Source organism: Apteryx mantelli, assembly GCF_036417845.1.
Source record: "Apteryx mantelli isolate bAptMan1 chromosome 38 unlocalized genomic scaffold, bAptMan1.hap1 SUPER_38_unloc_1, whole genome shotgun sequence".
NCBI classification, from domain to species: Eukaryota; Metazoa; Chordata; class Aves; order Apterygiformes; family Apterygidae; genus Apteryx; species Apteryx mantelli.
Genome location: NW_027118455.1, coordinates 1 through 27,221, shown reverse-complemented (window position 1 = coordinate 27,221; position 27,221 = coordinate 1). Strand labels below are relative to the sequence as shown.

The window sequence follows — 27,221 nt, the reverse complement described above, 5'->3', positions numbered from 1 at the left end:
AGGCGCCCAGGCGTCCGGGAAGGGCCCAGGTGTCCGGGAGGGGCCCAGGCGTCCGGGAGGGGCCCAGGCGTCCGGGAGGGGACCCAGGCGTCCGGGAGGGGCCCAGGCGTCTGGGAGGGACCCAGGAGTCCGGGAGGGGCCCAGGCGTCCGGGAGGGACCCAGGCGTCCGGGGAGGGGCCCAGGCGTCCGGGCAGGGACCCAGGCGTCCGGGAGGGACCCAGGCGTCCGGGGAGGGGCCCAGGCGTCCGGGCAGGGACCCAGGCGTCCGGGGGGGCCCAGGCGTCCGGGAGGGACCCAGGCGTCCGGGAGGGGCCCAGGCGTCCGGGAGGGACCCAGGCGTCCGGGAGGCGCCCAGGCGTCCAGGAAGGGACCCAGGCGTCTGGGGAGGGGCCCAGGCGTGCGGGAAGGGACCCAGGTGTCCGGGGAGGGGCCCAGGCGTCCGGGAGGGACCCAGGCGTCCGGGCAGGGACCCAGGCGTCCGGGGGGGCCCAGGCGTCCGGGAAGGGACCCAGGCGTCTGGGGAGGGGCCCAGGCGTGCGGGAAGGGACCCAGGCGTCCGGGAAGGGACCCAGGCGTCCGGGAGGCGCCCAGGCGTCCGGGAGGGGCCCAGGCGTCCGGGGGGGCCCAGGCGTCCGGGCAGGGACCCAGGCGTCCGGGCCGCAGGCTGCCTGCTGGGCGCGGTGGACCTGGCCTTCCTCTTCGACGGCTCCAACAGCATGACGCCCGCCCAGTTCGACGCCATCCGCGACTTCATGGTGGACGTCATGGAGAAGCTGCGGAACAGCTCCATCCACGTGGGCGCCCGCGGGGGCCGCGGGGGGCTCGGGGGGGGGGTATGGGGTCCTATGGGGGGCTATAGGGGGCCTATGGGGTCCTATGGGGTCTATAGGAGTTACGAGGGTCTGTAGGGGTCTGTGGGGGTCCATGGGTGTCTACGAGGTCTACAGGGTCTACAGGGTCTATGGGTTCTTATGGGGTCTACGGGGCTCCATGGGGCTCTTTGGGTGTCTATAGGTCTCTATGGGGATATACTGGTGTCTATGGGGTCTATGGAGGTCTATGGGGTCTGTAGGGTTTTCTGGGACTCTCTGGGGGTCTATGGGGTCTACAGGGCTCTATGGAGGTCTATGGGCTCTATGGGGCTCTCTGGAGGTCTATGGGGTCTACAGGGCTCTATGGAGGTCTATGGGCTCTATGGGGCTCTCTGGGAGTCTGTGGGTGTCCATGGGGTCTCTGGGGTTCTCTGGGGGTCTGTAGGGTCTATGGAGGTCTATGGAGGTCTCTGGGGTCTATGGGGCTCTCTGGGGGTCTCTGGGGTCTGTAGGGCTCTATGGAGGTCTATGGGCTCTATGGAGGTCTAGGGGTGTCTATGGGGTCTATGGGGTCTATGGAGGTCTATGGGTGTCTATGGGGTCTATGGGGTCTATGGAGGTCTATGGGTGTCTATGGGGCTCTATGGAGGTCTATGGGTGTCTATGGGGTCTATAGGGGTCTGTAGGGTCTATGGAGGTCTATGGGTGTCTACGGGATCTACAGGGTCTATGGGGGTCTATAGGGCTCTATGGGTGTCTACAGGGTCTATGGGTCTCTATGGGGTCTCTATGGGTCTCTATGAGGTCTATAGGTCTCTATGGGGATATGTGTGTGTCTATGGGGTCTATGGGGATCTCTGGGTGTTCTCTGGGGTCTGTAGGTATCTATGGGGATATATTGGTGTCTATGGGGTCTACAGGGCTCTCTGGGGCTCTCTGGGAGGTCTATGGGGTCTATGGAGGTCTATGGGTGTCTACGGGGTCTATGGGGGTCTATAGGGCTCTATGGTGTCTATGGGGTCTATGGGAGTCTATAGGGCTCTACGGGGTCTATAGGGGTCTATAGGGGTCTGCAGGGCCTATGGAGGTCTATGGATGTCTATGGGGGTCTATGGGGCTCTATGGGGTCTATGGGCTCTATGGGGCTCTATGGGTGTCTATGGGGTCTATAGGGGTCTGTAGGACCTATGGAGGTCTATGGGTGTCTACAGGGTCTATGGGGGTCTACGGGGCTCTATGGGTGTCTGTGGGGGTCTATGGGGGTCTGTAGGGTCTATGGAGGTCTATGGGTGTCTACAGGGTCTATGGGTGTCTATGGGGCTCTGTGGGGGTCTATGGGGGTCTGTGGGGGTCTGTAGGACCTATGGAGGTCTATGGGTGTCTACAGGGTCCATGGGGGTCTATAGGGCTCTATGGGTGTCTATGGGTGTCTATGGGTGTCTACGGGGCTCTATGGGTGTCTGTGGGGTCTGTAGGGGTCTGTAGGGTCTATGGGTGTCTACGGGGTCTATGGGGGTCTATAGGGCTCTATGGGTGTCTGTGGGTGTCTGTGGGGGTCTATGGGGGTCTGCAGGGCCTACGGAGCTCTATGGAGCTCTACGGGCTCGGCGGGGGCCGGTGTCCGTCGGGTGCCAGCGTCCGTCGTCCCACGGGTGCCGCCCCGGCGGGGGCAGTTCGCGGCGGTGCAGTTCTCGGACCGGACGCGCACGGAGTTCACGCTGCGGGACTACGCGGCCCGGCCGGAGCCGCGGGAGCTGCTGCGCCACGTCCGGCAGCTCCGCAGCCTCACCGACACCTTCTCGGCCATCGCCTACGTGGCGTGAGTGGGGGCGGCGCCCCGGGAATCGCGCTTCCGGAGCCGGGGAGATCCCGGGAATCGCGCCTCCGGAGCCGGGGAGATCCCGGGGAGTTGCACCCCGATGCCGGGGAATTGCACCCCCGTATCCAGGGTGATCCCAGGGAATTGCACCCTGATATCTAGGGTGATCCCAGGGAATTGCACACAAATATCTGGGATGATCCTGGGAATTGCACCCCGATATTCAGGACAATCCCAGGGAATTGCAGCCTGATATCTGGGATGATCCCAGGGAATTGCACCCCAATATCCAGAGTGACCCCAGGGAATTGCACCCCGATATCCGGGGTGATCCCAGGGAATTGCACCCCAATATCCAGAGTGACCCCAGGGAATTGCACCCTGATATCTGGGATGATCCCAGGGAATTGCACCCCGATATCCAGAGTGACCCCAGGGAATTGCACCCCGATATCCGGGGTGATCCCAGGGAATTGCACCCCAATATCCAGAGTGACCCCAGGGAATTGCACCCTGATATCTGGGATGATCCCAGGGAATTGCACCCCAATATCCAGAGTGACCCCAGGGAATTGCACCCCGATATCCGGGGTGATCCCAGGGAATTGCACCCCGATATCCAGAGTGACCCCAGGGAATTGCACCCCGATATCCGGGGTGATCCCAGGGAATTGCACCCCAATATCTGGGATGATCCTGGGCAATTGCACCCTGATATCTGGGCAGATCCCGGGGAATTGCACCCCGATATCCAGGGCGATCCCAGGGAATTGCCCCCCGACATCCGGGCCTCCCCCCGCGCAGGGAGAACATCTTCACCCCCGAGAGCGGCTCCCGGCCGGGCGCCAAGCGGGTCATGATCATCATCACGGACGGCGACGCCACCGACACGGGCGACGTCTCGGCCGCCGAGAAGTCTGGCATCCTGCGCTACATCATCGGGGTGCGGCGGCCCCGGGGCCCAGGCGTCCGGGCGGGATTGAGGGGCCCAGGAGTCCGGGATGGAGGGGCCCAGGCGTCTGGGATTGAGGGGGCCCAGGTGTCCGGGTGGGAGGGACCCAGGTGTCCAGGGCTGGAGGGACCCAGGCGTCCGGGAGCGAGGGGCCCAGGCGTCCGGGACTGGAGGGGCCCAGGCATCCAGGCATGGAGGGGCCCAGGCGTCCGGGTGCAGAGGGACCCAGGTGTCCAGGACTAGAGGGGCTCAGGCGTCCGGGACTGGAGGGGCCCAGGCGTCCGGGACTGGAGGGGCCCAGGCGTCCGGGAGCGAGGGGCCCAGGCGTCCGGGACTGGAGGGGCTCAGGCGTCCGGGTGCAGAGGGGCCCAGGTGTCCGGGTGGGAGGGACCCAGGCATCTGGGAGCGAGGGGCCCAGGCGTCCGGGTGCAGCGGGGCCCAGGCGTCCAGGACTGGAGGGGCCCAGGCATCCGGGTACAGAGGGGCCCAGGCGTCCGGGAGCGAGGGGCCCAGGCGTCCGGGAGCGAGGGGACCCAGGCGTCCGGGTGCAGAGGGACCCAGGCATCCGGGACTGGAGGGGCCCAGGCGTCCGGGAGTGAGGGGACCCAGGCGTCCGGGAGCGAGGGGCCCAGGCGTCCGGGTGCAGAGGGACCCAGGCATCCGGGACTGGAGGGGCCCAGGCATCCAGGAGCGAGGGGACCCAGGCGTCCGGGACTGGAGGGGCCCAGGCGTCCGGGTGCAGAGGGACCCAGGCGTCCAGGACTGGAGGGGCCCAGGCGTCCGGGAGCGAGGGGACCCAGGCGTCCGGGTGCAGAGGGGCCCAGGCGTCCGGGCATGGAGGGGCCCAGGCGTCCGGGAGCGAGGGGACCCAGGCGTCCGGGTGCAGAGGGGCCCAGGCGTCCGGGACTGGAGGGGCCCAGGCGTCCGGGAGCGAGGGGCCCAGGCGTCCGGGCGCTGCCTCCCGCAGGTGGGCAACAACTTCAACAGCCCCGACACCAGCCTCTACCTGAGCCAGTTCGCGTCGCAGCCCAGCTCCGAGTTCGTCAAGGTCCTCGACAGCTTCGAGAAGCTCAAGGGCCTTTTCAGCGAGCTGCAGGCCAAGATCTACGACATCGAAGGTGGCCGAGCGCCTCCCCCCTCCCCCCCCGGCCCTGCACCCCCCCAAAATTGCACCCCAAAATCGGGGTCACCCCCAAAAATTGCACCCCAATATCGGCCCCCCCCCCCGTGCAATTGCACCCAAATTTTGGGAATCGCATGGAAACAGCCGGGGCGACCCCAGGGGATTTGCACCCAATACGAGGCTGATGCAAGGTGATTGCACCCCGATTTCGGGGTCACCTCATGCAATTGCACCCAAACATTGGGACTCGCATGCAAACAGCCGGGGTGACCCCAAAGAATTTGCATCCAGCACGAGGCTGATGCAAGGTGATTGCACCCAAATTTTGGGGTCACCCCGTGCAATTGCACCCCAATATCGGGGTCACCCCGTGCAATTGCACCCCAATATTGGGGTCACCCCATGCAATTGCACCCAAATGTTGGGAATCACGTGCAAACAGCCGGGGTGACTCCAGGGAATTTGCACCCAATACGAGGCTGATGCAGGGTGATTGCACCCCGATTTTGGCGTCCCCCCTGTGCAATTGCACCCCAATATCGGGGTCACCCCGTGCAATTGCACCCAAACATTGGGACTCGCATGCAAACAGCCACGGTGACCCCGGGGAATTGGCACCCAAAAACGAGGCTGATGCAAGGCAATTACACCCAAATTTGGGGGTCACTCTGTGCAATTGCACCCCAAAATCGGGCCCCCCCACCCCCGTGCAATTGCACCCAAACGTTGGGAATCGCATGCAAACAGCCAGGGTGACTCCAGGGGATTTGCACCCAACACGAGGCTGATGCAAGGCAATTACACCCAAATTTGGGGGTCATTCTGTGCAATTGCACCCCAATATCGGGGCCCCCCCGTGCAATTGCACCCAAGCGTTGGGACTCGCATGCAAACAGCCGGGGTGACCCCGGGGAATTTGCACCCAACACGAGGCTGATGCAGGGCGATTGCACCCCGATTTTGGGGTCCCCCCCGTGCAATTGCCCCCCGATATCGGGGTGATGCGAGGGAACCGCGCGCAAACTTTGGGGTCCCCCCCCGCCTCCCCCCCAAAACGCAGACACCAGCTCGCACAACCGCTTCCACCTGGAGCTCTCGTCCAGCGGCTTCAGCGTCGCCGTCGCCCAGGTGAGGCGCGACGCCCCGGGGACGGGCACCGGCGGCGGCACCCATGGGTGCTGCGGTGACGTCACCACCCCCCCCCCTCCGGGTGCAGGGCCGCGTGGTGACGGGGGCGGTGGGTGCCGACAACTGGGCCGGGGGGCTGCTGGAGCTGGGCGGCGACGATGGCAGCGGCGGCGGCGACGTCTTCGTGCCCAACCCGGCGCTGGCCGACGGCGTCACCGGCTCCTACCTGGGTGAGCGGCTGCGCAACGAGAGCGGGTGCCGTGGGTGCCGTGGGTGCAATGGGTGCCACGGGTGCCGTGGGTGCAATGGGTGCAAAACAGGGTTTGCAATGGGTGCAATGGGTGCGTTGGGTGCAATGGGATGCTATGGGGTTTGCAATGGGTGCAATAGGGTGCTATGGGTGCAATGGGGTGCAGTGAGGTGGGATGGGGGTTGCAGTTGGGTGCAATAGGTGCAATAGGTGCAGTGAGGTGCAGTGGGGTGCCATGGGTGCAATGGGTGCTATGGGGTCTGCAAAGGGATGCAATGGGTGCAATGGTGCAGTGGGTGCAATGGGGTGCTAGGGGGCAATGGGTGCAATAGGTGCAACAGGGTTTGCAATGGGTGCGATGGGTGCAATGGGGCAGTGGGTGCAATGGGGTTTGCAATGGGTGCGATGGGTGCAATAGGTGCAATGGTGCGATGGGTGTGATAGGTGCAACGGGGTTTGCAATGGGTGCAAGGGTGCAATGGGTGAAGTGGGTGCAATGGGTGCCGTGGGTGTGATTGGTGCAATAGGTGCAATGGGTGCAATAGGATGCTATGGGGTTTGCGATGGGTGCAATGGTGCAGTGGGTGCAATGGGGTGCAATAGGTGCAACAGGGTTTGCGATGGGTGCAATGGGGTGCAGAGGGTGCAATGGTGCAATGGGTGCAATAGGATGCTATGGGGCTTGCAATGGGTGCAATGGGATGCAGAGGGTGCAATGGGTGCAATGATGCAATGGGTGCAATGGGGTGCAATGGGTGCAACAGGGTTTGCAATGGCTGTGATGGGTGCAATGGGGTGCAGAGGGTGCAATGGTGCAGTGGGTGAGATGGGTGTGATGGGTGCAATAGGTGCAAAATGGGGTTTGCAAGGGGGTGCAATGGTGCGATGGGTGCAATAGGATGCTATGGGGTTTGCAATGGGTGCAGTGGTGCAGTGGGTGCAATGGGGTGATGGTGCAATAATGCAATGGGTGCAGAGGGTGCAGTGGGTGCAATTGGTGCGATGGGTGCAATAGGTGCAAAATGGGGTTTGCAATGGGTGCAATGATGCAGTGGGTGCGATGGGTGCAATGATGTGATGGGTGCAATGGTGCAATGGGTGCAGTGGGTGCAATGGGTGCAATATGGGGTTTGAAATGGTGCAATGGGTGCAATGGGGTGCAGTGGGTGTGATGGTGCAATGGGTGCAATGATGCAATAGGTGCAATGGTGCGATAGGTGCAACAGGGCTTGCAATGGGTGCAATGGTGCAGTGGGTGCAATGATGCAATGGGTGCAATGGGTGTGATTGGTGCAGTGGGTGCAATGGGGTGCTATGGTGCAATGGGTGCAATAGGTGCAACAGGGTTTGCAATGGGTGCAATGGTGCAGTGGGTGCAATGGGGTGCAGAGGGTGCAATGGGTGCAAAATGGGGTTTGCAAGGGGGTGCAATGGTGCAATGGGTGTGATGGGTGCAATGGTGCGATGGGTGCAATGATGCAATGGTGCAGAGGGTGCAATGGGCACTATGTGGTTTGCAATGGGTGCAATGATGCAATGGGTGCAGTGGGTGTGATGGTGCAATGGGTGCAAAACAGGGTTTGCAATGGTGCAATGGGTGCAATGGTGCAATGGGTGCAATGATGCAATGGGTGCGATGGGTGCAGTGGGTGTGATGGTGCAATGGGTGCAAAACAGGGTTTGCAATGGTGCAATGGGTGCAATGGTGCAGTGGGTGCGCTGGGTGCAAAGTGGGGGGGTCCCGCCGGCGCTGACCCCCCCCCTCCCCCCCCCCCGGCGCAGGCTACGCGGTGGCGGCGCTGGCGCGGCCGGGCCTGTCGCTGCTGGCGGCCGGGGCCCCCCGGCACGGCCACGTCGGCCGCGTGCTGCTCTTCGAGGCGCCCGGCTGGCGCCTGCGGCAGCAGCTGCCCGGGCAGCAGGTAGCAACCGGGGGGGGCTGGGGGGGCGTTGCGATTTGGGGGGCAGGCTGCAGTTTTGGGGGGTGCAATGCAATTGGGGGGACGGAGCGGGTTGCAATTTGGGGGAGGAGGGTTGCAATTTTGGTACGGGGAGCATTGCCGTTTTGGGGTGCAGGTTGCAGTTTTGGGGTGCAGGTTGCAGTTTTGGGGTGCAGGTTGCAGTTTTGGCACAGGGCGGGTTGCAATTTGGGGAGGAGGGTTGCAATCGGGACACAGGGAGGGTTGCAATTTTGGGACCGTGGGTTGCAATTGGGGGACGGTGCAGGTTGCAATCGGGGCATGTGCTGGATTGCAATTTTGGGGTGCAAGTTGCATTTTGGGAGCGGGGCGGGTTGCATTTTGGGACCGTGGGTTGCAATCGGGGCACGGGGCGGGTTGCAATTTTGGGGTGCAGGTTGCAACTGGGGCACGGGCTGGATTGCAATTTGGGGGTGCAAGTTGCATTTTTGGGAGCGGGGCGGGTTGCAATTGGAGAACAGGGCGGGTTGCAATTTGGGGGGGCGGGTTGCAATCGGGGCACGGGGCGGGTTGCAAATTTGGGGGGGCAGGTTGCATTCTGGGAACGGGGCACATTGCAATTTTGGGGTGCAGGTTGCAATTTTGGGGTGCAAGTTGCAATGGGGGGATTGCAATGGGGGTGCAATTTTGGGGCGCAGGCTGCAGGTTTTGGGGGGGGGTCACATGCGCGACCCCCCCCCCCCCCGTGTCCCCCCCCCCCCCCAGCTGGGCTCCTACTTCGGGGCGTCGCTCTGCGCCCTGGACCTGGAGGGCGACGGCGCCGCCGACCTGCTGCTCGTGGGCGCCCAGCTGCACTTCGACGGGCGCCGCGGCGGGCGGGTGCACCTCTTCCGCTGGCGGCGGGTGAGCGGGGGCCCCCACCTCCCCCCCCCAAAATAACGGGGTGCAAATCCCCCCCGGGGCGCCCCGATATCCGGGTGCAAATTCTCCACGGTGACCCCAGTATTTGGGTGCAATCGCCCCGTTTGACCCCGATATCTGGGTGCAAATTCCCCGTTGTCACCCCGTTATTTGGGTGCAAATTGCCCGGGGTGACCCCGATATCCGGGTGCAAACTCCCTGGGGTAACCCCAATACCTGGGTGCAAATTCCCCGGTGTCACCCCAATATTTGGATGCAATCGCCCAGGGTGACCCCAGTATTTGGGTGCAATCGCCCTATTTGACCCCAATATCCGGGTGCAATTGCTCAGTGTCACCCCAATATCTGGGTGCAAATTCCCCGATGTCACCCCGATATTTGGGTGCAAATTCCCCGATGTCACCCCGATATTTGGGTGCAAATTGCCCAGGGTGACCCCAATATCTAGGTGCAATTGCTCAGTGTCACCCCGATACCTGGGTGCAAATTCCCCGGGGTGACCCCAATATTTGGGTGCAATCGCCCCGTTTGACCCCAATATCCGGGTGCAATTGCTCAGTGTCACCCCGTTATTTGGGTGCAAATTCCCTGGTGTCACCCCATTATTTGGGTGCAATTGCTCAGTGTCACCCCGTTATTTGGGTGCAATCGCCCCGTTTGACCCCAATACCTGGGTGCAATTGCTCAGTGTCACCCCGTTATGTGGGTGCAAATTCCCCGGTGTCACCCAGTTATTTGGGTGCAAATTCCCCAGTGTCACCCCGATATCTGGGTGCAAATTCCCCGATGTCACCCCAATATTTGGGTGCAATTGCCCTGGGTGACCCCGATACCTGGGTGCAATTGCTCAGTGTCACCCTGTTATTTGGGTGCAAATCGCCCAGGGTGACCCCAATATTTGGGTGCAATCGCCCCGTTTGACCCCGATATCCGGGTGCAATTGCTCGGTGTCACCCCGATATCTGGGTGCAAATTCCCTGGTGTCACATGGTTATTTGGGTGCAATTCCCCAGTGTCACCCCAATATTTGGGTGCAATTGCTCAGTGTCACCCCGATATCTGGGTGCAAATTCCCCGATGTCACCCCAATATTTGGGTGCAATTGTCCTGGGTGACCCCGATACCTGGGTGCAATTGCTCAGTGTCACCCTGTTATGTGGGTGCAAATCGCCCAGGGTGACCCCAATATTTGGGTGCAATCGCCCCGTTTGACCCCAATATCCGGGTGCAATTGCGCAGTGTCACCCCATTATGTGGGTGCAAATTCCCTGGTGTCACCCCATTATTTGGGTGCAATTGCTCAGTGTCACCCCGATATTTGGGTGCAATTGCTCAGTGTCACCCCGATATCCGGGTGCAATTGCTCGGTGTCACCCCGATATCTGGGTGCAAATTCCCTGGTGTCACATGGTTATTTGGGTGCAATTCCCCAGTGTCACCCCAATATTTGGGTGCAATTGCTCAGTGTCACCCCAATATTTGGGTGCAATTGCTCAGTGTCACCCCGATATCTGGGTGCAAATTCCCCGATGTCACCCCAATATTTGGGTGCAATTGTCCTGGGTGACCCCGATACCTGGGTGCAATTGCTCAGTGTCACCCTGTTATGTGGGTGCAAATCGCCCAGGGTGACCCCAATATTTGGGTGCAATCGCCCCGTTTGACCCCGATATCCGGGTGCAATTGCGCAGTGTCACCCCATTATGTGGGTGCAAATTCCCCGATGTCACCCCGTTATTTGGGTGCAATTCCCAGGTGTCACCCTGGCTTTTGGGGTGCAATTCCCTGGGGGTCGCCCCACATTTTGGGTGCAACGTCCCAGGGTCGCCCCAATATCTGGGTGCAATTCCCGGGGGGTTTCCCTGATCCCTTTGGGTGCAATTCCCTGCCGTCACCCCCCATTTTGGGTGCAACCCCCGGGGTTTGGGGGTGCAACACCCCCCCCCCCCCCGGTCGATGCAACACGCGGCCTCTCGCCCGGGGCAGGAGGCGCTGGCGGAAGCCGGGGAGCTGCTGGGGGCCCCCGGGCACCCGCTGGGCCGGTTCGGGGCGGCGCTGGCGGCGCTGGGCGACCTCGACGGCGACGGCTGGGCCGAGGCTGCCGTGGGGGCCCCGCTGGAGGACGCCGAGGCCGGAGCCGTCTACGTCTACCGGGGCCGCCCGGGGGGGCTGGAGCCCCGCTACAGCCAGGTGGGGGGGGGGCCCCGGCATTGCACCGCTGGAATCGGGGTGCAACGCCTGCCCCCCGCATTGCACTGCTGGAATTGGGGTGCAACACTCGCTCGCTGCATTGCATCACTCTAATTGGAGTGCAACACTCGCTCCCTGCATTGCACTGCTGGAATTGGGGTGCAACGCTTGCTCCCTGCATTGCACTGCTGGAATTGGGGTGCAACGCCTGCCCCCCCCGCATTGCACTGCTGGAATTGGGGTGCAACACTCGCTCACTGCATTGCACCACCCTAATTGGAGTGCAACACTCGCTCCCTGCATTGCATTGCTGGAATCGGGGTGCAACGCTCACCCTCTGCATTGCACTGCTGGAATCGGGGTGCAACGCTCACTCCCTGCATTGCACCACTGGAATCGGGGTGCAACGCTCACTCCCTGCATTGCACCACTGGAATCGGGGTGCAACGCTTGCCCCCTGCATTGCACTGCTGGAATTGGGGTGCAGTGCTCACCCCCTGCATTGCATTGCTGGAATCGGGTTGCAACGCCTGTCCCTTGCATTGCACTGCTGGAATCGGGGTGCAGTGCTCACCCCCTGCATTGCACCACTGGAATCGGGGTGCAACGCTCACTCCCTGCATTGCACTGCTCTAATTGGGGTGCAACACTCGCCCCCTGCATTGCACTGCTCGAATCGGGGTGCAACGCTTGCTCCCTGCATTGCACTGCTCGAATCGGCATGCAATGCTCACCATGGGTTGCAATACTCACTGTGGGGTGCAATGCTCTCCGGGGGGGGGGTGCAATACTCACCGTGGGGCGCCCCACGCCCCCCCACCCTGACCCCGTGTCCCCCCCCCCCCCCGCAGCGGCTGAGCGGCGCCCGCATGGGCCCCGGCCTGCAGCACCTGGGCCAGGCGCTGGACGGGGGCCTGGACGCGACGGGCGACGACCTGGGCGACGTGGCGGTGGGGGCCCGCGGCGCCGTCGTCCTCCTCCGGTGAGCCACCCGCCGGCGCGGGGGGGGGGGGGGGGACCCCGGGAACTGCACCCCGGATCGGGGCTTGCACGGGACCCATTGCACCGGGATATGGGGGACCCTTGGGAATTGCACCCCGGATCGGGGCTCGCACGAGGGAATTGCACCCCAGTAGTCAGGGGGAACCTGGGTAATTGCACCCAAAATATGGGGGGGACCCCGGGGATTTGCACCCCGATTTGGGGCTTGCACAGGACCCATTGCACCGGGATATGGGGGGACCCTGGGAATTGCACCCCGATTCGGGGCTCGCACGGGGAATTGCACCCCGATGCCAGGTGCCGGCGGGGCCCTGCCCCCGCCTCGGGGGTGCCCCGGCCTGGCGGCCCCGTTTCGGGGTCCCCCCGGCCCACGGCGCCTCCCCGCAGGTCGCGCCCGGTGCTGTGGGTGACGCCGCAGGTGACGTTCGCCCCCGAGCGGCTCCCGGCCGAGCCCTGGGGCTGCGACGACCCCGCGCAGGACGCCAACGCCACCGAGGCGGAAGGTGCCGGGTGCTGCGGCGGGCGCGGGGTGGCGGCGGGTGCGGCGGGGTGCAATGGGTGCAATGGGTGCAATGGGTGCAATGGGTGCAATGGGTGCAATGGGTGCAAATGGGCATTGCAACGCATGCAGCGGGGTGCAGTGGGTGCAAATGGGCTTTGCAATGGGTGCAATGGGTGTGATGGGCTTTGCAATGGGTGCAGCGGGGTGCAATGGGTGCAAATGGGTGTTGCAATGGGTGCAGTGTGTGCAGTGGGGTGCAATGGGTGCAAATGGGCTTTGCAACGGGTGCAATGGGTGCAGTGGGGTGCAATGGGTGCAAATGGGCGTTGCAATGGGTGCAATGCATGCGGCAGGGTGCAACGGGTGCATTGCACGCAACGGGGGCGCCACGCACGCGATGGGTGCAAATGGGCTTTGCAACGGGGTGCGGTGCATGCGGCAGAAGCAATGGGTGCAGCGGGCGCAACGCACGCGACAGGCGCGAGGGGTGCAAGGGGCGCAACGGGGTGCAACGCATGCAATAGCTGCAACGGGTGCAACGCATGCAACGGGTGCAATGGGTATGATGCATGCAGCAAGTGCAACGGGTGCAGTGCATGCAACGGGTGCAATGGGTGCAGTGCATGCAACGGGTGCAATGGGCGCAGTGCATGCAATGGGTGCAAGGGGTGCAGTGCATGCAACGGGTGCAAGGGGTGCAGTGCATGCAACGGGTGCAATGGGCGCAGTGCATGCAACAGGTGCAATGGGCGCAGTGCATGCAACGGGTGCAAGGGGTGCAGTGCATGCAACGGGTGCAGTGTGTGCAATGGGTGCGAGGGGCGCGGCGGGCGCCCGAGGCTTCTGCAGCGGGTGCGACGCGTGCCACAGGTGCGGCGAGCGGGCCGGGGCGCCCCGGGGTGCAGCTGCAGCTCTGCTTCGGCGCCCGCCTGGCCCCGGCGCCCCGCGCGCCCCCCTCCGGCGCCGCCGTCGCCTTCGCGCTGCGCCTCGACGCCAACCGGGCCCAGAGCCGCGGCCTCTTCGCCGGCGGCCGGCGGCTGCTCCGGGGGCGGCTGCGGCTGGAGCCCCGGCCCGGCGCCCCCCCGGCCTGCCTGCGCCAGCGCCTCCTCCTGCAGGTGGGTGCCGGGGGCAAATGCCCCGTTTCCGGGGGCGAGCCCTTATTCTGGGGTGCAAACAGCACGTTCCGGGGTGCAATTGCCCCGTTTTGCGGTGCAAATTCCATGTTTCGGGGTGCAAGTCCCTAATTCGGGGTGCAAACGCCACGTTTTGGGATGCAATTGCCCCTTGTGGTGCAAATTCCACGTTTCGGGGTGCAAGTCCCTATTTTGGGGTGCAAATGCCTCATTTCAGGATGCAATTGCCCTGTTTCAGGGTGCAAGTCCCTAATTCGGGGTGCAAATGCCACGTTTCAGGGTGCAATTGCCCCATTTTGCGGTGCAAATTCCACTTTTCGGGGTGCAAGTCCCTAATTCGGGGTGCAAATGCCATGTTTTGGGGTGCAATTCCCCTGTTTCAGGGTACAAATGCCCCCTTTTGGGGTGCAAATCCCTATTTTGGGGGTGCAAATCCCTGCTTCGGGGTGCAATCACCCCGTTTTGCGGTGCAAATCCCCCATTTCAGGGTGCAACTCACCCATTCCGGGGTGCAAATCCCTATTTCGGGGTGCAACCCCCCCCCTTTGGTGGTGCAAATCCCACCTTTCGGGGTGCAAGTCCCCTGTTTTGGGGTGCAAATCCCTATTTTGGGGTGCAATTCACCCATTCCGGGGTGCAAATCCCCCATTTTCGGGTGCGATTCCCCAGTTTGGGGCTGCAGTTCCCCGGCGTCAGCGCAGCTATTGGGGTGCAAATCCCCGGGGTGACCCCGAGATTTGGGTGCAAACCCCCAACATTCAGGTGCAAAACCCCAATATCTGGGTGCAAATCCCCAAATTTGGGTACAAACCCCTGTGATTTGGGTGCAAATCCTTGATATTTGGGTGCAAATCCCCAAATTTAGGTGCAAAACCCCAACATTTGGGTGCAAATCCCTAAATTTGGGTGCAAAACCCCAACATTTGGGTGCAAATCCCCAAATTTAGGTGCAAAACCCCAACATTTGGGTGCAAATCCCTAAATTTGGGTGCAAAACCCCAACATTTGGGTGCAAATCCCCCAAATTGGGTGCAAACCCCTGATATCTGGGTGCAAAACCCCAAATTTGGGTGCAAACCCCTGTGATTTGGGTGCAAATCCCTAAATTTGGGTGCAACCCCCCGATATTTGGGTGCAACCCCTGATATCCGGGTGCCCATCGGGGTGTCCCCCCCCCGTCCCCGTCCCCGTCCCCCCCCAGCCGTGCCTGGAGGACACCGTCACCCCGCTGCGGGTGGCCGTCACCTTCGAGCTGGAGCCGGAGCCCGACGGCCCCGTCCTGCCGCCGGAGGGGGGAAGCGCCTGGAGCGAGGTGGGACACGGGGGGGGGACATTGGGGGGACATTGGGGGGACGTTGGGGACATTGGGGACATTGGGAATGTTGGGGACATTTGGGGACATTTGGGGACATTGGGGACATTTGGGGGCATGGAGGAACATTAGGGACGTTGGGGACATTTGGGGGCATGGGGGACATTTGGGGACATTTGGGGACATTTGGGGACATGGGGGACATTTGGGGACATTTGGGACATTGGGGACATTTGGGGGCATGGGGGACATTTGGGGACATTTGGGGACATTTGGGGACATGGGGGACATTTGGGGACATTTGGGACATTGGGGGACATTTGGGGACATTTGGGGGCATGGGGGACATTTGGGGACATTTGGGGACATTTGGGACATTGGGGACATTTGGGGGCATGGGGGACATTTGGGGACATTTGGGGACATTTGGGGGCATGGGGGACATTTGGGGACATTTGGGGACACGGGGGACATTGGGGACATTTGGGGACATTTGGGGACATTGGGGGACATTTGGGGACATGGAGGAACATTGGGGACGTTGGGGACATTTGGGGGCATGGGGGACATTTGGGGACATTTGGGGACATTTGGGGACATGGGGGACATTTGGGGACATTTGGGACATTGGGGACATTTGGGGGCATGGGGGACATTTGGGGACATTTGGGGACACGGGGGACATTGGGGACATTTTGGGACATTTGGAGACACTGGGGACATTTGGGGACATTGGGGATGTTGGGGACATTTGGGGACATCTGGGGACATCAGGGGCATTTGGGGACATTTGGGGACATTGGGGGCATTTGGGGACATTGGGGACATTGGGGACATTTGGGGACATTAAGGGACATGGGGGATATTTGGGGACACTGGGGACATGAAGGGACATGAAGGGACATGGGGGACATCGGGGACATTTGGGGACATTCGGGGACATTGGGGACATTTGGGGACATTGGGGACATCGGGGGCATTTGGGGACATTTGGGGACATTTGGGGACATTGGGGACATTTGGGGGACATTTGGGGACACGAGGGGACACCGTGACCCCCCCCCCCCCAGGTGCCCTTCGCCCCGACCTGCGGCGCCACCAACTCCTGCCGCTGCGACCTGGCGCTTCGGCCGCTGCCGCCGGCGGCTCCCGAGCTGCTGCTGGCGCCGGGGACCGAGCTGGGGCTGCGGCTGGCGCTGCGCAACGGGGCCCAGGCTGCCCGGCGCCCGGCCCTGCGCCTGCCGCTGCCGCCCGGGCTGGCGCTGCGCCGCCCCCGCCTCCTCCAGGTGGGCCCCGGCGTCCGGGGGGGCCCAGGCGTCCGGGCGGGAACAGGGGGCCCAGGCGTCCGGGGGGGCCCAGGCGTCCGGGAGGGAACAGGGGGCCCAGGCGTCCGGGGGGGCCCAGGCGTCCGGGCGGGAACAGGGGGCCCAGGCGTCCGGGAGGGGCCCAGGCGTCCGGGCAGGAACAGGGGGCCCAGGCGTCCGGGAGGGGCCCAGGCGTCCGGGCGGGAACAGGGGGCCCAGGCGTCCGGGGGGGCCCAGGCGTCCGGGAGGGAACAGGGGGCCCAGGCGTCCGGGAGGGGCCCAGGCGTCCGGGCGGGAACAGGTGTCCGGGAGGGAACAGGGGGCCCAGGCGTCCGGGAGGGAACAAGTGTCCGGGGGGGAACAGGGGGCCCAGGCGTCCGGGAGGGACCCAGGCATCCAGAGGGGAACAGGCATCCAGGAGGGAACAGGCGTCCGGGAGGGAACAGGCATCCGGGAGGGGCCCAAGTGTCCGGGAGGGGCCCAGGCGTCCGGGGGGGAACAGGCGTTTGGGGAGGGCAGGGGACCCAGGCATCCAGGTGCAAGTTGGGGGCCCAGGCGTCCTGGCCTCTCGGGGCCCAGGCGTCCGGGCCCTGACGCGCGTCCCGCAGGGGAGCTCGGCGACGGCCATCAGCTGCCGGGAGCTGGAGGAAACCGGGACCGAGCCCAGGACGCTCTGGTGCAACGTGAGCCACCCCGTGCTGCACGCCGGCCGCGAGGTGCCCGCCGGGGACGGGCAGTTCGGGGACGGGCACAACGGGCGTTTTGGGGTCGGGGACGGGCGTTTTGGGGACGGCGACGCTGACACCCCCCCCCTTGTCCCCGTGTCCCCCCCCCTGGCAGATCCACATCGAGCTCCTCTTCGACGTCCTGCAGAACAGCTCCTGGGACGAGGTGCTGCAGCTCACGGCCACGGCGAGCAGGTCGGTGGGGGGGGGGGGGGGCAGCGCCCCGAAACTGGGGGTGGGGGGGGCGGGAGCTACGGGGACCCCCAGGAATTGCACCCCCAGAGCCGGGGAGACCCCGGGGAATCGCACCCCAATATGGGATTATTGCAAGGAATTGCAAGAAAAGATGGGGTTATTGCAAGGAGTCACACCCAAATATGGGGTTATTGGAAGGAATTTCACCCAAATATAGGGTTATTGCAGTAAATTGCACCCAAATAAGGGGTTGTTGCAAGGAATTTCACCCAAATATGGGGTTATTGAAATGATTTGCACCCCAATACGGGGTTATTGCAGTAAATTGCACCCAAATACGGGGTTATTGCAAGGAATTGCACCCAAGGGGTTATTGAAAAGAATTGCACCCAAATACGGGGTTATTGCAAGGAATTTCACCCAAATACGGGGTTATTGAAATGATTTGCACCCAAATATGGGGTTATTGCAGTAAATTGCACCCAAATAAGTGCTTATTGCAAGGAATTTCACCCAAATATGGGGTTATTGCAAGGATTTGCACCCAAATACGGGGCGATTCCAGGGAGTTGCACCCCAATACGGGGTCGCCCCCGGGGAGCTGCACCCCAGCAGGCGGGGTGGCCCCAGGGCTTTGCCCCCCCCGGGAGCAGGGGGCCCAGGCGTCCGGGGCCTCACGCCTCCCTCGCCGTCCCGCAGCGACAACGAGCCCGACTCCAGCCTCGCCGACAACGCGGCCTCCTGGCGCGTCCCCGTGCGCTACCCGGCCGACGTCGTGGCCACCTGGTGAGCCGGGGCCCAGGCGTCCGGGAGCCCCCCCCCCCCGACGTCCCCAAGGGGCCCAGGCGTCCGGGACCCCCCCCGACGTCCCCAAGGGGCCCAGGCGTCCGGGCTTGAGGGGCCCAGGCGTCCGGGAGTCCCACATCCCCCCAGGGGCCCAGGCGTCCGGGACCCCCCGACGTCCCCGAGGGGCCCAGGCGTCCGGGCCCTGACCCCGCCCCCCCCCCCAGGCAGGACGACTCCACTCTCTACCTCAACTTCAGCTCCCGCCGCCCCGAGAACAAGTCGCTGCTGCACCACTACCAGGTGCGACGTCCCCGACGTCCCCGCGGCGTCCCCAAGGGCCAGCGACGTCCCCAAGGCCACCACGGGGTCCTCAACGCCGCCGCCGCCGCCGCCGCGTCCCCTGCAATGCCACGGCGTCCCCACCGCCGTGGTGTCCCCAAGGCCACCGTGGCGTCCCCAACGTCCCCATGGTGTCCTCAACGTCACCGCTGTGTCCCCTGCAATGCGCTGCTGCCCCCGATGTCCCCAACGTCCCCATGGCGTCCCCCAATGCAATGGCCTCCCCGTGCATCCCCGCCACCATGGTGTCCCCAAGGCCACCACGGTGTCCCCAATGCAACAATGTCCCCATGCATCCCCATGACCATGGTGTCCCCAACATCCCCATGGCCACCATGGTGTCCTCAATGATGTCCCCAATGCAACGATGTCCCCATGCATCCCCGCCACCATGGTGTCCCCAGCGTCCCCAAGGCCACCATGATGTCCCCAATGCAACGATGTCCCCATGCATCCCCATGACCATGGTGTCCCCAACGTCCCCAAGACCTCCATGATGTCCCCAATGTCCCCATGATGTCCCCAATGCAACGATGTCCCCATGCATCCCCACCCCCATGGTGTCCCCAAGGCCACCATGATGTCCCCAACACCACCACGGTGTCCCCAATGCAACGATGTCACTGTGCATCCCCATCACCATGGTGTCCCCAATGCCACCCTGCCGTCCTCAACACCACCATGGTGTCCCCAGTGCAATGGCATCCCCACCACCATGGTGTCCCCGTGTCCCCAAGGCCACCATGGTGTCCCCAATGCCCCCCTGATGTCCCCAATGCCACCATGGTGTCCCCAACGCAATGGCGTACCCGAGGCCACCATGATGTCCCCAATGCAACGATGTCCCCGTGCATCCCCGCCCCCCATGGTGTCCCCAACGCCCCCATGGCCACCATGGTGTCCTCAATGATGTCCCCAACGCCCCCATGGTGTCCCCAATGCAACGATGTCCCCGTGCATCCCCACCCCCATGGTGTCCCCAATGCAATGGCGTCCCCGAGGCCACCCCAGTGTCGCCGTGTCCCCGCAGCTGGAGCAGCTGGCGCCGGGGCCCCCGGGGACGCCGCGACCCGCCGTCACCGCCTTCGTCCTGGTGCCCCGCGAGCTGCCGGCGGGACTGGCCTGGGCCCGGCTCCACGTCACCGCCGTGAGTGTCCCCGTCCCCTCCCCGGTGTCACCCAGCGTCACCCGGCACCACCGCGGTGACGTCGCCGCCGTGTGTGTCCCCCCCCCCCCCCCAACCGCAGGAGCCTGGAGCCACCTGCCACCTCGACTCCGGTGACGCTGATGACACCATGGCCGCCTGGCTGAAAGAGGTGACAATGGGTGATGTCACCGACGGGTGACACCGCCAAGGGGTGACACCGCCAAGGGGTGACACCACCAAGGGGTGACACTGATGGGTGACACCACTAATGGTTGACACCAGTGATGGGTGACACCAGCAATGGGTGACACTACTGACGGGTGACACCACAGATGGGTGACACCACTGATGGCTGACACCGCCAAGGGGTGACACCAGCAATGGGTGACACCAGTGATGGGTGACACCACCAATGGGTGACACCACTAATGGGTGACACCAGTGATGGGTGACACCAGCAATGGGTGACACCACTGATGGGTGACACCACCAAGGGGTGACACCACCAAGGGGTGACACTGATGGGTGACACCACCAAGGGGTGACACTACTGACAGGTGACGCCACAGATGGGTGACACCACTGATGGGTGACACCACCAAGGGGTGACACTGATGGGTGACACCACCAAGGGGTGACACTACTGACAGGTGACGCCACAGATGGGTGACACCACTGATGGGTGACACCACCAAGGGGTGACACTGATGGGTGACACCAGCAAGGGGTGACACCGAGGTGGTGACACCGACTTTGGGGGCGATTCCCCGGGGTTTGGCCCCTTTCGGGTGCCGTCCCCTGGTGTCACCCCCCTCCCGGCGTTGTCCCCCCCCCCAGGCCTGCGCCACCCCCCAGGTGACGACATACCGGTGCCACCTGGGGCCCCTGGTCACCGCCGCCGCCGTCCGCGTCACCGGCGTGGTGCAGCCGCCGCCGCACATCGAGGTGAGGGGGGGCCCCGATGTCCCCATGGTGTCCCCAACGTGTCCCCATGTGTCCCCAACGTGTCCCTGACATGTCCCTGTTGTGTCCCCCATGTGTCCCCAATGTGTCCCCAACATGTCCCCAGTGCATCCCCAGCACATCCCCAATGTGTCCCTGATTTGTCCTCACCTTGTCCCCAACGTGTCCCCAGTGTGTCCTGGACACGTCCCCAATGTGTCTCCAACATGTCCCTGTTGTGTCCCCAACATGTCCCCAACATGTCCCCAACTCATCCCCAAATTGTCCTCACCGTGTCCCCAGCACATCCCCGACGTGTCCCCAATGCATCCCCAATGGGTCATTGACATGTCCCCAATGTGTCCCCAACTCATCCCCAACACGTTCCCCAACGTGCCCTTGATGTGTCCCCAACGTGTCCCCAATATGTCCTGGACACATCCCCAACGTGTCCTCAACATGTCCCAAATGTGTCCCCAACATGTCCCCAATGTGTCCCTGATGTGTCCCCAACACCTCCCCAACTCATCCCCAACATGTCCCCAACGTGTCCCCAACATCTCCCAGATGTGTACCCAATGTGTCCCCAACATGTCCCCCCAACATGTCCCAAACATCTCCCAACATCTCCCCAACGTGTCCCTGATGTGTCCCCAACATGTCCCAAACATGTCCCCAATGTGTCCCCAACTCATCCCCAATGTGTCCCCAACATGTCCCCGATGTGTCCCCGATGTGTCCCCAACATCTCCCCAACTCATCCCCAATGTGTCCCCAACATCTCCCCAGCTCACCCCCAACATCTCCCCAACATGTCCCCAACGTGTCCCCAATGTGTCCCGGACGTGTCCCCAACTCGTCCCCAACATGTCACCAATGTGTCCCCGACATGTCCCAGACGTATCCCCAACATGTCCCCAACATCTCTCCAACTTATCCCCAACATGTCCCCAACGTGTCCCCAACGTGTCCCCAATGTGTCCCCAACATGTCCCCAACTTATCCCCAACATGTCCCCAACGTGTCCCCAACGTGTCCCCAACTCATCCCCAACTCATCCCCAACATCTCCTGGACGTGTCCCCAACTTGTCCCCAACGTGTCCCCAACATGTCCCCAACATGTCCCCGATGTCTCCCCAACTCATCCCCAACGTGTCCCCAATGTGTCCCCCAACATGTCCCCAACATGTCCCCAACGTGTCCCCAACATGTCCCCAACATGTCCCCGACGTGTCCCCGATGTCTCCCCAACTCATCCCCAACGTGTCCCCAATGTGTCCCCAACATGTCCCCAACGTGTCCCCGACGTGTCCCCGATGTCTCCCCAACTCATCCCCAACGTGTCCCCAATGTGTCCCCAACATGTCCCCAACGTGTCCCCGACGTGTCCCCGATGTCTCCCCAACTCATCCCCAACATGTCCCCAACGTGTCCCCAATGTGTCCCCAACATGTCCCCGACGTGTCCCCGACGTCTCCCCAACTCATCCCCAATGTGTCCCCAACGTGTCCCCAATGTGTCCCCAACATCTCCCCAACTCATCCCCAACATGTCCCCAACATGTCCCCGACGTGTCCCCGACGTCTCCCCAACTCATCCCCAACGTGTCCCCAACGTGTCCCCGACGTCCCCCCCGCCGTGTCCCCCGCTGTCCCCCCAGGCGTCGGCGCGGCCCCGGCTCTGCTCCGGGCTCCACTTCACCATCGACACCCGGCGCTTCGCCAGCCGCGGCGCCGCCGCCTTCACCCGCGCCCAGGTAGGGCGCCGTGACGTCGCCGTGACGTCACCGTGACGTCACCGTGACGTCGCCGTGACGTCACCGCGGGGGGGTGGGAGGGGGCGGGGCGTCACCGCCGTCGCCCCCCGCAGGTGGCCACCGAGGTGGAGCTGCTGCGTCACTTCGACCCGCGCTGGGTCTACGTCGGCAGCGGCCTGGGGGGGCTCGGCCTCCTCCTCCTCATCGTCTTCGGCCTCGCCAAGGTGCGCGGGGGGCGGCGGGGGGGGGGGGTTGCAATGCCCCCGGGTTTGGGGGCAATTCCCTGGGGTTTGGGGTTGCAATTCCCCCATTTTGGGGTTGCAATGCCCTGGGTTTGGGGTTGCAATGCCCCGGGGTTTGGGTGCAATTCCCTGGGGTTTGGGGTGCAATTCCCTGATTTGGGGGTTGCAATTCTGTTTTTTGGGTTGCAATTTCCCGGTTTTGGGGTTGCAATTCCCTGGGGTTTGGGGTGCAATTCCCTGATTTGGGGGTTGCAATTCTGTTTTTTGGGGTTGCAATTCCCTGGGTTCGGGTGCAATTCCCCCATTTTGGGGTTGCAATTCCCTGGGTTTGGGGTTGCAATTCCCTGAGTTTGGGGTTGCAATGCCCTGGGATTTGGGTGCAATTCCCTGGGGTTTGGGGGGGTTGCAATTCCCTGATTTGGGAGCAGTCTCCCAGGTTTTCAGGGTTGCAATTCCCTGTTTTTTGGGTTGCAATCCCCCCGGTTTGGGGGTTGCAATGCCCTGGGGTTTGGGGTGCAATTCCCTGGTTTGGGGGTTGCAGTTCCCTGGGATTTGGGGGCAATTCCTTGGGGTTTGGGGACAATCCCTCAGGTTTTGGGGGTTGCAATTCCCTGTTTTGGGTTGCAAACTCCTGGTTTTGGGGTTGCAATACCCTGATTTGGGGTTGCAATGCCCTGGGGTTTGGGGTGCAATTCCCTGGTTTGGGGGTTGCGGTTCCCTGGGATTTGGGGGCAATTCCTTGGGGTTTGGGGACAATCCCTCAGGTTTTGGGGTTGCAATACCCTGATTTGGGGGTTGCAATGCCCTGGGGTTTGGGGTGCAATTCTCCAGGTTTTCGGTGCAATTCCCAGGTTTGGGGGTTGCAACCCCCCAGTTTCCGGGTTGCAATTCCCCCATTCGGGGTTGTGATTCCCTGGTTTTTTTGGGTTGCAACCCCCCGGTTTCGGGTGCAATCCCCCCGTCACCCCCGTGTCCGTCTGTCCGTCCCCTCAGTGCGGCTTCTTCAAGCGGGACTACAGGGAGCGGCTGGACCAGGACGCGGCCGGCGCCGGGACGGGGGACGACGGGGACGACGATAACGGGGACGACGATAACGGGGACGATGGGGACACCGGGGGCGATGATGGGGACACCGGGGAGGCCCCCGCGGGGGACACGGACGGGGACCTCGGCCGTGGGGGGCAGGAGCCGCTGCAGGGGGGCGAAGGAGCCCCGTGAGCCGGCGACCGCCCGGCCTCCATCCTCCATCTCCATCCTCTCCATCTCCATCCCCCCAGCCTTCATCCTCCATCGTCTCCATCCTCCATCCCTCCTTCTTCCATCCTCTTTCTCCATCCCTCCACCTCCATCCATCCATCCTTCATCTCCAGCCTCCTTCCATCCCTCCATCCATCTCCATCTCTCCGTCCTCCATCTCTCTGTCCTCCATCTCCATCTCTCCATCTCTCCATCCTCCATGTCCATCCTCCATCTGTCCATCCTCCATCTTCATCCATCCATCTCCATCCTTCATCCTCCATCTCAACCTGCCATCTCCATCTCTCCACGTCCATCCTCCATCTGCCCATCCTGTCTCCATCTCCATCCCTCCATCCCCATCTCTCCATCCCCATCCTCCATCCTTCTTCCGTCCCTCCATCTCCATCTCTCCATCCTCCATCTCTCCGTCCTCCATCTCCATCTCTCCATCCTCCATCTCCATCCTCCATCCTCTCTCTCCGTCCTCCATCTCCATCTCTCCATCTCTCCATCCTCCATGTCCATCCTCCATCTGTCCATCCTCCATCTCCATCCTCCATCTCCATCCTCCATCTCCATCCTCCATCTCCATCCTCCATCATCTCCATCCATCCTCCATCTCCATCCCTCCATCTCCATCTCTCCATCCTCCATCTCCATCCCTCCATCTCCATCCCTCCATCTCCATCTCTCCATCCTCCATCTCCATCCCTCCATCTCCATCCCTCCATCTCCATCTCTCCATCCTCCATCTCCATCCCTCCATCTCCATCTCTTCATCCTCCATCTCCATCCTCCATCCTCCATCTCCATCTCCATCTCTCATCTCTCCATCCTCCATGTCCATCCCTCCATCTCCATCCCTCCATCCTCCTCCGTCTCCCCCACGGTCTCACATTAAAGCGGCTCCCGGCCACGCAAGGGGCCCAGGCGTCCGGGCGGGAGAAGCCACCAGCCGCCTCCTGCCTCCGCTTTTATTGGGCGGCGCCGCGGGGGCCCCGGGCTGCAGCCGGTCGCGGCAGCGCCGGCGGTTCGGGGCGGAAAAGGGCCCTTTTGGGGGCCGCTGCGGAGGCCCCCGAGGTGCCTCCAGGGGGCCGGACGGGCGCTCGGGGCTCCCGCCGTGGGGCCAGGCGCTGGGGGCCGACGAGGCCGCGGGTCTCCCCGGGGGTCCTGCAGGGCGCTGGGTCTTCGCCAGGAGGGGCCCAGGCGTCCGGGAGGGGCCCAGGCATCCGGGAGGGGCCCAGGCATCCGGGAGGGACCCAGGCGTCCGGGAAGGGCCCAGGCGTCCGGGAGGGGCCCAGGCATCCGGGAGGGACCCAGGCGTCCAGGAGGGGCCCAGGCGTCCGGGAGGGGCCCAGGCATCCGGGAGGGACCCAGGCGTCCGGGAGGGACCCAGGCATCCGGGAGGGGCCCAGGCATCCAGGAGGGGCCCAGGCGTCCGGGAGGGACCCAGGTGTCTGGGAGGGGCCCAGGCGTCCGGGAGGGACCCAGGCGTCCGGGAGGGGCCCAGGCGTCTGGGGGGGGCCCAGGCGTCCGGGAGGGGCCCAGGGCGTCCGGGAGGGACCCAGGCGTCCGGGAGGGGCCCAGGCATCCGGGGGGAACCAGGTTTCCGGGAAGGGACCCAGGTGTCCCAGGAGGGGCCCAGGCGTCCGGGAGGGGCCCAGGCGTCCGGGAGGCTCAGGGGGGCGGGTGGGCGTCCAGGTAGCGCCGCAGCCGCGTGGGGTAGTCGGACATGACGCCCGAGGCCCCGTGGGCGAAGGCTTCGGCGAAGTCCCGCTCCTCGTTCAGCACCCACAGCACCACCTGCGGGGGCCCAGGCGTCCGGGCGCCGTGAGCGACCTCCACGGGGGGCCCAGGCGTCCGGGTGACCCTGAACTGCCCCAGCAGGGGCCCAGGCGTCCGGGCACCATGAGCAACCCCAAAGGGGGCCCAGGCGTCCGGGCGCCGGCTGCACCCACCTGGATCCCTCTCTCCTGGAGGTGTCGGAGCAGTTTCTTCCTCATGGTGACTCTGGGGCGAAAAGAGGCGATTTTGGGGCCGGGTGGGACCCCGCAACCCCCCTCCCTTCCCTCCCCCCCACGTCCCGCACTCACTTCTCCACCACTTTAGCCAGCAGCTGCCCGAAGCAGCCCCGAGGCACCGGGAAATACGTCCTGGGGGGGGGGGGGGGAGAAACAGCCGTGGGGCCCAGGCGTCCGGGTCCAAACAGGGCCCAGGCGTCCGGGTCCAGTCCCATCCCACCGCCGCGGGCCCAGGCGTCCGGGCCCTGGGGGTTGTGGACCCCCCCCCGCCCTTCCCCCAAAGCACCCAGGAGCCCCCCCTCCCCCCCACATCCAAAAGGGGCCCAGGCGTCCGAGTCCCAAAAAGGGGCCCAGGCGTCCGGGTCCCACCCCCCACCACCACCACAGTGGGCCCAGGCGTCCAGGCCCTGAGGGCTGCAGACCCCCCCCCGCCAGTCACTCCCCATACTGCCCCCCCACCCCAAAGGGGCCCAGGAGTCCGGGTCCCAAAAAGGGGCCCAGGCGTCCGGCCCCCCCCACCCCCCCCCGCCCTGCCGCGGGCCCCGGCGTCCGGCACCTGTTGATGATGGAGGGCAGGAGGAAGAAGAGGAAGGACTCGTCCAGGGCGACGAAGGGCAGCAGCCCCGTGTAGTAGAGCAGCAGCAGCAGCAGCCCCCGGCGCAGTGAGAAGCCGTAGGGCATGGCCGGGTTCTGCGGGGGCACCCGGACGCCTGGGCCCCCTGCGGCAGCAGCGGCAGGGTGCCCGGACGCCTGGGCCCCCTGGGGTCATTGGGGGGGGGCACCTGGACGCCTGGGCCCCCTGCGGCAGCGGCAGGGTGCCCGGACGCCTGGGCCCCCTGGGGTCATTGGGGGGGGGGGGGAGGAACACCCGGACGCCTGGGCCCCCTGGGGTTGTGGGGGGGGGGAGGAGGGACACCCGGACGCCTGGGCCCCCTGGGGTCATGGGGGGGGGAGGGACACCCGGACGCCTGGGCCCTCTGGGATCAGGAGTGGGAAACACCCGGATGCCTGGGTCCCCAGTAGGAGGGTTGAGCAAGGGCCCCCGGACGCCTGGGCCCTCTGGGGTCATTGGGGGGGGGGCACCCCGGACGCCTGGGCCCCCAAGGACACTCACGGCCGCCCGGCACTTGCGCAGGATCCGCTCCTCGAAGGAGGCCCAGACGGTGATGGCCGCCCGGTCGTGGCGCTGCACCAGCTCGGCCACCTGCGGGGGAGGCGGTTCCCGGACGCCTGGGCCCCTTCCTGCACCCGGACGCCTGGGCCCCTCCCGCACCCGGACGCCTGGGTCCCTTCCTGCACCCGGACGCCTGGGTCCCTCCACACCCAGACGCCTGGGTCCCTTCCTGCACCCGGACGCCTGGGTCCCTTCCTGCACCCGGACACCTGGGTCCCTCCCACACCCGGACGCCTGGGTCCCTTTCTGCACCCGGACGCCTGGGTCCCTTCCTGCACCCGGACACCTA

General features: G+C 64.0%; 2 protein-coding genes across 2 annotated transcripts in view; one reads left to right on the top strand and one right to left on the bottom strand.

The window, feature by feature from the left end:
• The window catches only part of ITGAL (integrin subunit alpha L), a 28,455-nt gene extending 4,368 nt beyond the window's left edge, over positions 1-24,087 (top strand). Inside the window, exons 6-29 of the mRNA XM_067316768.1 lie at positions 665-795; positions 2,487-2,632; positions 3,437-3,575; positions 4,552-4,702; positions 5,768-5,835; positions 5,924-6,065; positions 7,868-8,004; positions 8,767-8,904; positions 10,909-11,112; positions 11,964-12,094; positions 12,502-12,617; positions 13,487-13,731; positions 14,951-15,061; positions 16,132-16,347; positions 16,974-17,081; positions 17,206-17,285; positions 17,985-18,071; positions 18,296-18,371; positions 19,441-19,557; positions 19,658-19,726; positions 20,395-20,502; positions 22,161-22,256; positions 22,370-22,480; positions 23,492-24,087. Coding sequence (XP_067172869.1) covers positions 665-795; positions 2,487-2,632; positions 3,437-3,575; positions 4,552-4,702; positions 5,768-5,835; positions 5,924-6,065; positions 7,868-8,004; positions 8,767-8,904; positions 10,909-11,112; positions 11,964-12,094; positions 12,502-12,617; positions 13,487-13,731; positions 14,951-15,061; positions 16,132-16,347; positions 16,974-17,081; positions 17,206-17,285; positions 17,985-18,071; positions 18,296-18,371; positions 19,441-19,557; positions 19,658-19,726; positions 20,395-20,502; positions 22,161-22,256; positions 22,370-22,480; positions 23,492-23,716 — 3,152 coding nt within the window. The 3' untranslated portion in view covers positions 23,717-24,087. The remainder of the gene's footprint in view (positions 1-664; positions 796-2,486; positions 2,633-3,436; positions 3,576-4,551; positions 4,703-5,767; positions 5,836-5,923; positions 6,066-7,867; positions 8,005-8,766; positions 8,905-10,908; positions 11,113-11,963; positions 12,095-12,501; positions 12,618-13,486; positions 13,732-14,950; positions 15,062-16,131; positions 16,348-16,973; positions 17,082-17,205; positions 17,286-17,984; positions 18,072-18,295; positions 18,372-19,440; positions 19,558-19,657; positions 19,727-20,394; positions 20,503-22,160; positions 22,257-22,369; positions 22,481-23,491) is intronic.
• Positions 24,088-25,373: 1,286 nt separating this feature from the next.
• On the bottom strand, positions 25,374-27,170 carry LOC136995479 (lysophospholipase D GDPD3-like). The gene is made up of 5 exons (XM_067316769.1): positions 26,873-27,170; positions 26,315-26,448; positions 25,831-25,890; positions 25,696-25,747; positions 25,374-25,540 (listed from the first exon to the last, which is right to left on the bottom strand). The coding sequence occupies exons 2-5, from the start codon at positions 26,437-26,439 to the stop codon at positions 25,415-25,417; spliced, it is 363 nt and encodes a 120-aa protein (XP_067172870.1). The 5' UTR covers positions 26,440-26,448; positions 26,873-27,170; the 3' UTR covers positions 25,374-25,414.
• Between the last annotated feature and the right edge of the window lie 51 nt (positions 27,171-27,221).